Source organism: Acipenser ruthenus, chromosome 40 (assembly GCF_902713425.1).
Source record: "Acipenser ruthenus chromosome 40, fAciRut3.2 maternal haplotype, whole genome shotgun sequence".
Classification (NCBI taxonomy): domain Eukaryota; kingdom Metazoa; phylum Chordata; class Actinopteri; order Acipenseriformes; family Acipenseridae; genus Acipenser; species Acipenser ruthenus.
The window spans coordinates 10,378,000-10,390,704 of record NC_081228.1 but is presented as its reverse complement, the minus strand read 5'-3'; the positions used below and the strand labels follow the sequence as shown (position 1 = coordinate 10,390,704).

Genomic DNA, 12,705 nt, shown 5'->3' with positions numbered 1-12,705 from the left:
TTCAATGAGACTCCCCATTACACAGCAGTTTCAATGAGACTCCCCATTAGACAGCAGTTTCAATGAGACTCCTATCGCACAGCAGTTTCAATGAGACTCCTATCGCACAGTAGTTTCAATGAGACTCCCCATTACACAGCAGTTTCAGTGAGACTCCCCATTACACAGCAGTTTCAATGAGACTCCCCATTACACAGCAGCTTCAATGAGACTCCCCATTACATAACATTCAATGAGACTCCCCATTACACAGCAGTTTCAATGAGACTCCCCATTACACAGCAGTTTCAATGAGACTCCCCATTACACAGCAGTTTCATTGAGACTCCTATCGCACAGCAGTTTCAATGAGACTTCCCATTACACAGCAGTTTCAATGAGACTCCCCATTACACAGCAGTTTCAATGAGACTCCTATCGCACAGCAGTTTCAATGAGACTCCCCATTACACAGCAGTTTCAATGAGACTCCTATCGCACAGCAGTTTCAATGATACTCCCATCGCACAGCAGTTTCAATAAAACTCCTATTGCACAGCAGCTTCAATGAGACTCCTTATTGCACAGCAGCTTCAATGAGACTCCCATCGCACAGCAGTTTCAATAAAACTCCTATTGCACAGCAGCTTCAATGAGACTCCCTATTGCACAGCAGCTTCAATGAGACTCCCCATTACATAACATTCAATGAGACTCCTATCGCACAGCAGTTTCAATGAGACTCCTATCGCACAGCAGTTTCAATGAGACTCCCCGTTACACAGCAGTTTCAGTGAGACTCCCCATTACACAGCAGTTTCAATGAGACTCCTATCGCACAGCAGTTTCAATGAGACTCCTATTGCACAGCAGTTTCAATGAGACTCCTATCGCACAGCAGTTTCAATGAGACTCCCCATTACACAGCAGTTTCAATGAGACTCCCCATTACACAGCAGTTTCAATGAGACTCCTATCACACAGCAGTTTCAATGAGACTCCCCATTACACAGCAGTTTCAATGAGACTCCCTATTACACAGCAGTCTCAATGAGACTCCCCATTACACAGCAGTTTCAATGAGACTCCCCATTACACAGCAGTTTCAATGAGACTCCTATCGCACAGCAGTTTCAATGAGACTGCAGTACACTCAATTCTTCTTACATTATTAAAAAATAAAAAAATAGGACTTTTATTTAAAATGCTGCAGTTATTAAAATGAGCTGTTTCACAGAAAATACCTGCAATTGAAACCAATTTTACTATCGGCAATGGTACAATCATCCATTTACTAATCTCTTCAATATTCATACACACTTTCTATCAGTATTCAAATAAGCATTAACTGCAGGTTTCTTTCTTTACTCATATGTTATAGCTCCGATAATGAAATACACCAAAGAGATGGGTCTGTAGTTTTGCATATTCGGGACGGGGCGGGGTGGGGGCGATTGAAGAGGAATTCAACTCACCCCTTGAGTGTTTGAAGAGACAGGCTACTGGACTGCATTACAATTGACAGGTAAGGGCAATTCCAAACTCCACAGAGACATCCTACAAAGTTTCTATTGGTTGTAATTCAGGGGTCTGATTTTAGGGTTTTACCCAGTTTAATTGGATCTGCATTCAGGGTTAAACCTGAAAACTCCCTGAACAGGCAGCAGGACTGTGTATGAACTAATAAACGCAGGCACAGTTAGCTGCGATTCAAATACAATGCATACAAAAAGAGCTTTTTTTGTTTCAAACGATCTCCAAATGATTTCATTTAACAAAATCACAACCTGATTGATCACAATGAAATTCTTCCAGATGTTAAGAAATGGATAATTTAATGCTGTGCAAAAGTCTTAGACATTAGGTTAACTTAGACATCTTTCTTTGCATGTTTCTACTCTTTGCATCGTTTATCTGATCCTTGCTGTTCCTCACATCAATTTAAAGGATTTTTAAACGACTTTCTATTGGTAAACTGTATGTGAAAATAGCACAAGCTTCCAAGAAGTTGTATGTTAAATGATGAGCCTAGTACAAAGCAGGCGGGAATAGTGCTGGGTGTAAAGAGTGAAGCTGGATGTTCTCTTCAGTGTTGTTCATCCTTGCTGGACGGTTTCTGCAGCACTTCATGTTAGTTGCTGCTGCTCATGTGTAGTTTGCATTGAGTTGTTGTGATCACAGGATGAAGCGGTTAAAGATAATGGATGGATGGATGGATGGGGGTTGACAGGTTTGGTTTCTTCTCACCCAAACTAACCGTCAAAGTTGTTATAATAGTAGAAAACACTAGTGGAGCCTTTGACAACTGCCATATCTATTATAACTCCTGAATATTGTCTAAGACTCTTGCACAGCAGTGCATATATATATATATATATATATATATATATATATATATATATATATATATATATATATATACTGTATATTATAACTCCTGAAACCAGAACTCAAAACCAGTAGCCCTAATTATAGATTATATATATATATATATACATTTGTTTTTTCTAAGAGTATCTAAACTAACAGGACAGTGAAGAAGATGGCTCCATCTCTCTTGAAATTCTGCTTTCTTCTCCTATTGGCCGCTCAGTTTGTGGCCCCTCAGTGGTTTGTGGCCCCTAAACAAGTAAGTTTGTAATTTCCCTTCCTAGGGACCCCCTTCCCCCCGTCTGTCTGTCTTTCTGTCTGTCTGTCTGTCTGTCTGTCTGTGTGTCTGTCTGTGTCTCTGCTAGATTTTGTTCCAACCGAGGAGTTTACTTCATTGAGCCCTTAAATTGAACTAAAACAATTTGCTTAATTGGAAATGTTTTAAAATTGTTTAGGTTGGGAGATTAAGTATATTTTGTGATCACATCGTCATGATTTATGCAACTGCACAAAATCTACACAAAACTGCACAACTGCACAAAATCTGCTGTCCATGAATGGCGGCCATTTTGTTTTTCCTATTTTCAGAATTCTCCAATACCGATGGACTTCTCAAAACATTCCCTGGATGATCAATATAAAGGCTGCAGAAACGCAATGTTACAAAAAGTTCAAAAGGTTTACCTGCCTAGAGAACTGAAACAGAACCCAAAATTTAATTCCGCCTGGTCCAACGCAAAATCGGCAATGAAATCCAAATCTCTGGGATATCTGACTCTAGAACAAGCCACTGCCATCTACGCTTACACAATGCCAGGCGTTTACAGTGACTTCAACACAGCGGTCAGAAACGGAGGCGGAAAGAATTACAAGGGGTTCCCGTTCAAGGCGCTGCATTTTTACATAACCGATGCCCTGAAGAAGCTGAAAACCAAATTTAAAAACTGTTATCATGTCTACAGGGGCGTTTCCAAGCCCACAAGCGTGGGCAAGGGTAAAACTGTCCGCTTCGGCCAGTTCACCTCCACTTCACGAAGCCTACAAAAAGCCATGCATTTTGGATCCGGAACAATTTTCCACATGCGCACATGCCAGGGCGCATCGATTCAAAGTTATTCGATGTTCCCAGCTGAAGACGAGGTGCTGGTGCCGCCATTCGAGAGGTTCCGAGTGGAGGACGTCAACGGGAATCAAATCAGACTGACACCACTGCCAAAAACCACAAGCATTTACAACTGTCTGGCAGGTAAGGAGAGAGATCTTGCGGCAGGCCATCTGGCTCAAAAACGCAGGAAGTTTAGTTTGACCTTTAACTCTTGATTGCAGACTTCCAAGTGGCATATCCAGTAAAGGCAATCTGCTGGCGTGCAGGATGCGCCCTATAGGAGATCGCTGGTTCGAATCCGGGGCTATGCCATTGTCGGCTGAAGCTAGGAGGTCCCAGGGGGTGGCAAATTGACCAAGTGTAGCTGGCCTTATTTTGCTTTGTGTAATTTATTTTTATTTTTTTTAAAGAATCAGTCCCGGATTAGTCATTCACCAACAGCTGTTTATTGAGTCTACCGTATCATACGGCCTGTCTGTTTCAAGGCAAAAGTAAAGAAGAAAAGGATGAATTAAGTGGCCCTCCTTCAATACCACACCTACATACTTCAAAGGATCAAAGGAAAACAATTAATTTGCTAGACAAAAATAATAATATAAAACAAAATATACATCCATAAAGAATAACGGTTATTACTTTATACAGTGTTCATTCACACACACACCCACATTCAAATGTGAACTGCACGCGCATCATACCGCTAGCGGTTGATTTATACATATACTTTTTAAATGTTTTCTCATTGTAATTTTCCATTTTTACATGAGAACATTTACCAATAAACATAATTATTGTATTCTATATACATTGGTATTTATTTGCGTTACGGTTTTATTTTCTAAATAGATTCGAGAACAATAATAAAAAATAAAGACTAAAAACAAAGCTTTCCCACCACATATCACAGTATACAAACACTATAATAACGATATGTACAATAAGTAAACCAATTTATATAATAATAATAATAATAATTTCCAGACAGAGAGCGATGTGGAAAAACAACCTACCTACGCCAGGTACATTACAAACTGGGCAGTAGGTCATTACAGTGACAGCGGTTTCTTAGATTGCTCGATTGGCTTCACAGCTGGCTTGCAGTGTGAAAGAAAGCAGGCAGCTCGACTTGACAGCTTGAAGCACGTTGTTGTTTCGGAGGACTGAAGCTTGAGTGCGCTTGTCTATGGCAAGCCGTTTTAACATCTAATCCTCAATTGCTGATATCGGCAATTTTAATAGTGATATCAGTAATGTATTGCTGATATTAGCAATTCTATTTTTGATATCAACAATTCTCAATGTTATTTTTTGATATCAAAAATAGAATTATTGATATTGGAAATACAATTCAGGATATCAAAAATAGAATTGTTGATATCAAAATTAGAATTGCTGATATCGGAAATACAATTGTGTATATCAAAAATAGTACCTTTTATTTTGATATCAACAATTGTATTTCCAATAAACAATTCTATTTTTGACATCAAGAACACGATTACATTACTGATATCAAAAATGCCATTCTTGATATCAATAATATAATTCTTGATATCAGAAATGCCATTCGTGATATCAATAACACAATTCTTGATATCAGAAATGCCATTCGTGATATCAATAACAGAATTCTTGATATCAGAAATGCCATTCGTGATATCAATAATACCATTCTTGATATCAGCAATTGAGGATTAAATGTTAAAACGGCTTGCCATACTTGTCTGTCTTCGTCTCTTCAAGCTGAGTCACTGCAGGGGGGAGTGGGGGGGGAAGTTGCAGTGGTCAGACAGGCTCTTTTAAAGTAATTGGGCATTCCAAATTGGGGAGAAAACGTGGTTAAAATAATTGCTGATTCCAAATAAAACAAAAATGTTAACTAGTAATTGCATTAGTTTTGCAGGTTTTGTTTGAGAAAGCTTAGCGTTACTTGAACAGTTTTTGCATGAATATAGTCTGTGTTTCACATTGCTACCCACTTGTCATTTATTTCTCTTTTTCATTGCAGTGCATAAAGGAAAGACACACGGGTGATGTCAGAGTTGAGTCTACAGTCACGTGACACGAGTCATGTGACCAACGCAGGCTGCACAATACAAATATTCAATCTAAATTCATTCATTGTGGGCCATTTGCTGTGCGCTGTATAAACCATTTCAAACAGATGGAGAGACACAAATTGACTTGTTTTTTTTTGTTGTTTTTTTAAGTCAAAGACTTGGCAGCTTTTATAAGAGCAAAGCTACATTCAGAAATAGAGGGTCCGTGTTTGAATGTTCAGAACATGAAATGTAAAAAAAAAAAGAAAAAGCATTGTATGGAGTCTATCTCTCTCCGTGGCTTTTGATGTGGTCTTTCTTTCGTTTTCTTTCTGCAATAAAACAGCTTTTTGAGCATCATTCAAAAATCACTTGTGCGTCTGTGTGGAGTTATTACTTTAACTATAGAGCATAATCTGGCATTCATGCACTTCACGGGTGGGAATATGACTCCTATTGCACAGCAGTTTCAATGATACTCCTATTGCACAGCAGTTTCAATGAGACTCCCCATTACACAGCAGTTTCAATGAGACTCCGCATTACACAGCAGTTTCAATGAGACTCCTATCGCACAGCAGTTTCAATGAGACTCCCCATTACACAGCAGTTTCAATGAGACTCCCCATTACACAGCAGTTTCAATGAGACTCCTATCGCACAGCAGTTTCAATGAGACTGCAGTACACTCAATTCTTCTTACATTATTAAAAAAAAATAAAAAAAATAGGACTTTTATTTAAAATGCTGCAGTTATTAAAATGAGCTGTTTCACAGAAAATACCTGCAATTGAAACCAATTTTACTATCGGCAATGGTACAATCATCCATTTACTAATCTCTTCAATATTCATACACACTTTGTATCAGTATTCAAATAAGCATTAACTGCAGGTTTCTTTATTTTCTCCTATGTTATAGCTCCGATAATGAAATACACCAAAGAGATGGGTCTGTAGTTTTGCATATTCGGGACGGGGCGGGGCGGGGGCGATTGAAGAGGAATTCAAATCACCCCCTGGCTCTGGAGTGCCACAGACAGACCCTCCTGGTTTTGTTTTACCCAGGCCCCCTTAATAAAGGAATTGATTGAATGACTTTTCAATTGATTCAAAGGTATTTGACGATTAAAGATGCCTAGAAAACAACAAGCTGCAAGGCTGAATTAGGCAATAATTAGACTGAAGCCAGAACGAAATGAATCAGGAGAGATCAATGCTGCACAATGTCGTTTGTTAAATCAATCAAGATGTATATGAGGGTAAAAAGAAACTAGTTATTTTGGTAATTAGAGTTTGATTAACATATCAAAACATGTTTAAAGGGACGTCGTCACAGGGTGATTATCAAAAATAAAAACTCAAAACTAGAAGCCCTAATTTATATTTATTTTTATATATATATATATATATATATATATTTCTTTTTTTCTAAGAATATCTAAACTAACAGACTGTCTGTCTGTGTCTCTGCTGGGTTTTGTTCCAACTGAGGAGTTTACTTCATTGAGCCGTTAATTGAACTAAAACAATTTGCTTAATTGGAAATGTTTTAAAATTGTTTAGGTTGGGAGATTTCAAGGATATTTTGTGATCACATCGTCATGATTTATGCAACTGCACAAAATCTACACAAAACTGCACAACTGCACAAAATCTGCTGTCCATGAACAGCGGCCATTTTGTTTTTCCTATTTTCAGAATTCTCCAATACCGATGGACTTCTCAAAACATTCCCTGGATGATCAATATAAAGGCTGCAGAAACAAAATGTTACAAAAAGTTCAAAAGGTTTACCTGCCTAGAGAACTGAAACAGAACCCAAAATTTAATTCCGCCTGGTCCAACGCAAAATCGGCAATGAAATCCAAATCTCTGGGATATCTGACTCTAGAACAAGCCACTGCCATCTACGCTTACACAATGCCAGGCGTTTACAGTGACTTCAACACAGCGGTCAGAAATGGAGGCGGAAAGAATTACAAGGGGTTCCCGTTCAAGGCGATGCATTTTTACATAACCGATGCCCTGAAGAAGCTGAAAACCAAATTTTAAAACTGTTATCATGTCTACAGGGGCGTTTCCAAGCCCACAAGCGTGGGCAAGGGTAAAACTGTCCGCTTCGGCCAGTTCACCTCCACTTCACGAAGCCTACAAAAAGCCATGCATTTTGGATCCGGAACAATTTTCCACATGCGCACATGCCAGGGCGCATCGATTCAAAGTTATTCGATGTTCCCAACTGAAGACGAGGTGCTGGTGCCGCCATTCGAGAGGTTCCGAGTGGAGGACGTCAACGGGAATCAAATCAGACTGACACCACTGCCAAAAACCACAAGCATTTACAACTGTCTGGCAGGTAAGGAGAGAGATCTTGCGGCATGCCATCTGGCTCAAAAACGCAGGAAGTTTAGTTTGACCTTTAACTCTTGATTGCAGACTTCCAAGTGGCATATCCAGTAAAGGCAATCTGCTGGCGTGCAGGATGCGCCCTATAGGAGATCGCTGGTTCGAATCCGGGGCTATGCCATTGTCGGCTGAAGATAGGAGGTCCCAGGGGGTGGCAAATTGACCAAGTGTAGCTGGCCTTATTTTGCTTTGTGTAATTTATTTTTATTTTTTTTAAAGAATCAGTCCTGGATTAGTCATTCACCAACAGCTGTTTATTGAGTCTACCGTATCATACGGCCTGTCTGTTTCAAGGCAAAAGTAAAGAAGAAAAGGATGAATTAAGTGGCCCTCCTTCAATACCACACCTACATACTTCAAAGGATCAAAGGAAAACAATTAATTTGCTAAACAAAAATAATAATATAAAACAATATATACATCCATAAAAAATAACGGTTATTACTTTATACAGTGTTCATTCACACACACACACACACACACACATTCAAATGTGAACTGCACGCGCATCATACCGCTAGCGGTTGATTTATACATATACTTTTTAAATGTTTTCTCATTGTAATTTTCCATTTTTACATGAGAACATTTACCAATAAACATAATTATTGTATTCTATATACATTGGTATTTATTTGCGTTACGGTTTTATTTTCTAAATAGATTCGAGAACAATAATAAAAAATAAAGACTAAAAACAAAGCTTTCCCACCACATATCACAGTATACAAACACTATAATAACGATATGTACAATAAGTAAACCAATTTATATAATAATAATAATAATAATAATTTCCAGACAGAGAGCGACGTGGAAAAACAACCTCCCTACGCCAGGTACATTACAAACTGGGCAGTAGGTCATTACAGTGACAGCGGTTTCTTAGATTGCTCGATTGGCTTCACAGCTGGCTTGCAGTGTGAAAGAAAGCAGGCAGCTCGACTTGACAGCTTGAAGCACGTTGTTGTTTCGGAGGACTGAAGCTTGAGTGCGCTTGTCTATGGCAAGCCGTTTTAACATCTAATCCTCAATTGCTGATATCAGCAATTTTAATAGTGATATCAGTAATGTATTGCTGATATCAGCAATTCTATTTTTGATATCAACAATTCTCAATGTTATTTTTTGATATCAAAAATATAATTATTGATATTGGAAATACAATTGTGGATATCAAAAATAGAATTGTTGATATCAAAATTAGAATTGCTGATACCGGAAATACAATTGTGTATATCAAAAATAGTACCTTTTATTTTCATATCAACAATTGTATTTCCAATAAACAATTCTATTTTTGACATCAAGAACACGATTACATTACTGATATCAAAAATGCCATTCTTGATATCAATAATACAATTCTTGATATCAGAAATGCCATTCGTGATATCAATAACACAATTCTTGATATCAGAAATGCCATTCGTGATATCAATAATACCATTCTTGATATCAGCAATTGAGGATTAAATGTTAAAACGGCTTGCCATACTTGTCTGTCTTCATCTCTTTAAGCTGAGTCACTGCAGGGGGGAGTGGGGGGGGGGAGGTTGCAGTGGTCAGACAGGCTCTTTTAAAGTAATTGGGCATTCCAAATTGGGGAGAAAACGTGGTTAAAATAATTGCTGATTCCAAATAAAACAAAAATGTTAACTAGTAATTGCATTAGTTTTGCAGGTTTTGTTTGAGAAAGTTTAGCGTTACTTGAACAGTTTTTGCATGAATATAGTCTGTGTTTTACATTGCTACCCACTTGTCATTTATTTCTATTTTTCATTGCAGTGCATAAAGGAAAGACACACGGGTGATGTCAGAGTTGAGTCTACAGTCACGTGACACGAGTCATGTGACCAACGCAGGCTGCACAATACAGATATTCAATCTAAATTCATTCATTGTGGGCCATTTGCTGTGCGCTGTATAAACCATTTCAAACAGATGGAGAGACACAAATTGACTTGTTTTTTTTTGTTGTTTTTTTAAGTCAAAGACTTGGCAGCTTTTATAAGAGCAAAGCTACATTCAGAAATAGAGGGTCCGTGTTTGAATGTTCAGAACATGAAATGTAAAAAAAAAAAAGAAAAAGCATTGTATGGAGTCTCTCTCTCTCCGTGGCTTTTGATGTGGTCTTTCTTTCGTTTTCTTTCTGCAATAAAACAGCTTTTTGAGCATCATTCAAAAATCACTTGTGCGTCTGTGTGGAGTTATTACTTTAACTATAGAGCATAATCTGGCATTCATGCACTTCACGGGTGGGAATATGACTCCTATTGCATAGCAGTTTCAATGATACTCCCATCGCACAGCAGTTTCAATAAAACTCCTATTGCACAGCAGCTTCAATGAGACTGCCCATTACATAACATTCAATGAGACTCCCCATTACACAGCAGTTTCAATGAGACTCCCCATTACACAGCAGTTTCAATGAGACTCCCCATTACACAGCAGTTTCAATGAGACTCCCCATTACACAGCAGTTTCAATGAGACTCCCCATTACACAGCAGTTTCAATGAGACTCCTATCGCACAGCAGTTTCAATGAGACTGCAGTACACTCAATTCATCTTACATTATTAAAAAAAAATAAAAAAAATAGGACTTTTATTTAAAATGCTGCAGTTATTAAAATGAGCTGTTTCACAGAAAATACCTGCAATTGAAACCAATTTTACTATCGGCAATGGTACAATCATCCATTTACTAATCTCTTCAATATTCATACACACTTTGTATCAGTATTCAAATAAGCATTAACTGCAGGTTTCTTTATTTTCTCCTATGTTATAGCTCCGATAATGAAATACACCAAAGAGATGGGTCTGTAGTTTTGCATATTCGGGACGGGGCGGGGTGGGGGCGATTGAAGAGGAATTCAAATCACCCCCTGGCTCTGGAGTGCCACAGACAGACCCTCCTGGTTTTGTTTTACCCAGGCCCCCTTAATAAAGGAATTGATTGAATGACTTTTCAATTGATTCAAAGGTATTTGACGATTAAAGATGCCTAGAAAACAACAAGCTGCAAGGCTGAATTAGGCAATAATTAGACTGAAGCCAGAACGAAATGAATCAGGAGAGATCAATGCTGCACAATGTCGTTTGTTAAATCAATCAAGATGTATATGAGGGTAAAAAGAAACTAGTTATTTTGGTAATTAGAGTTTGATTAACATATCAAAACATGTTTAAAGGGACGTCGTCACAGGGTGATTATCAAAAATAAAAACTCAAAACTAGAAGCCCTAATTTATATTTATATATATATATATATATATATATATATATATATATATTTGTTTTTTTCTAAGAATATCTAAACTAACAGACTGTCTGTCTGTGTCTCTGCTGGGTTTTGTTCCAACTGAGGAGTTTACTTCATTGAGCCGTTAATTGAACTAAAACAATTTGCTTAATTGGAAATGTTTTAAAATTGTTTAGGTTGGGAGATTTCAAGGATATTTTGTGATCACATCGTCATGATTTATGCAACTGCACAAAATCTACACAAAACTGCACAACTGCACAAAATCTGCTGTCCATGAACGGCGGCCATTTTGTTTTTCCTATTTTCAGAATTCTCCAATACCGATGGACTTCTCAAAACATTCCCTGGATGATCAATATAAAGGCTGCAGAAACAAAATGTTACAAAAAGTTCAAAAGGTTTACCTGCCTAGAGAACTGAAACAGAACCCAAAATTTAATTCCGCCTGGTCCAACGCAAAATCGGCAATGAAATCCAAATCTCTGGGATATCTGACTCTAGAACAAGCCACTGCCATCTACGCTTACACAATGCCAGGCGTTTACAGTGACTTCAACACAGCGTTTAGAAATGGAGGCGAAAGAATTACAAGGGGTTCCCGTTCAAGGCGATGCATTTTTACATAACCGATGCCCTGAAGAAGCTGAAAACCAAATTTAAAAACTGTTATCATGTGTACAGGGGCGTTTCCAAGCCCACAAGCGTGGGCAAGGGTAAAACTGTCCCCTTCGGCCAGTTCACCTCCACTTCACGAAGCCTACAAAAAGCCATGCATTTTGGATCCGGAACAATTTTCCACATGCGCACATGCCAGGGCGCATCGATTCAAAGTTATTCGATGTTCCCAACTGAAGACGAGGTGCTGGTGCCGCCATTCGAGAGGTTCCGAGTGGAGGAACGTCAACGGGAATCAAATCAGACTGACACCACTGCCAAAAACCACAAGCATTTACAACTGTCTGGCAGGTAAGGAGAGAGATCTTGCGGCAGGCCATCTGGCTCAAAAACGCAGGAAGTTTAGTTTGACCTTTAACTCTTGATTGCAGACTTCCAAGTGGCATATCCAGTAAAGGCAATCTGCTGGCGTGCAGGATGCGCCCTATAGGAGATCGCTGGTTCGAATCCGGGGCTATGCCATTGTCGGCTGAAGCTAGGAGGTCCCAGGGGGTGGCAAATTGACCAAGTGTAGCTGGCCTTATTTTGCTTTGTGTAATTTATTTTTATTTTTTTTAAAGAATCAGTCCTGGATTAGTCATTCACCAACAGCTGTTTATTGAGTCTACCGTATCATACGGCCTGTCTGTTTCAAGGCAAAAGTAAAGAAGAAAAGGATGAATTAAGTGGCCCTCCTTCAATACCACACCTACATACTTCAAAGGATCAAAGGAAAACAATTAATTTGCTAGACAAAAATAATAATATAAAACAATATATACATCCATAAAAAATAACGGTTATTACTTTATACAGTGTTCATTCACACACACACACACACACACACACACACTCAAATGTGAACTGCACACGCAT

General features: G+C 38.5%; 2 protein-coding genes across 2 annotated transcripts; both read left to right on the top strand.

Moving 5' to 3' along the window:
• The first annotated feature begins 2,502 nt into the window (after positions 1 to 2,502).
• Positions 2,503 to 5,745, top strand: LOC131708124 (NAD(P)(+)--arginine ADP-ribosyltransferase 2-like). Its single transcript, XM_059010312.1, has 3 exons — positions 2,503 to 2,608; positions 2,938 to 3,595; positions 5,463 to 5,745. Exons 1-3 carry the CDS (start codon positions 2,522 to 2,524, stop codon positions 5,486 to 5,488), a joined length of 771 nt encoding a protein of 256 aa, XP_058866295.1. The 5' UTR covers positions 2,503 to 2,521; the 3' UTR covers positions 5,489 to 5,745.
• A 5,748-nt stretch (positions 5,746 to 11,493) lies between these two features.
• LOC131708052 (erythroblast NAD(P)(+)--arginine ADP-ribosyltransferase-like) lies at positions 11,494 to 12,452 on the top strand. Its single transcript, XM_059009968.1, has 3 exons — positions 11,494 to 11,737; positions 11,857 to 12,072; positions 12,404 to 12,452. The coding sequence occupies exons 1-3, from the start codon at positions 11,499 to 11,501 to the stop codon at positions 12,450 to 12,452; spliced, it is 504 nt and encodes a 167-aa protein (XP_058865951.1). The 5' UTR covers positions 11,494 to 11,498.
• Positions 12,453 to 12,705: the final 253 nt, after the last annotated feature.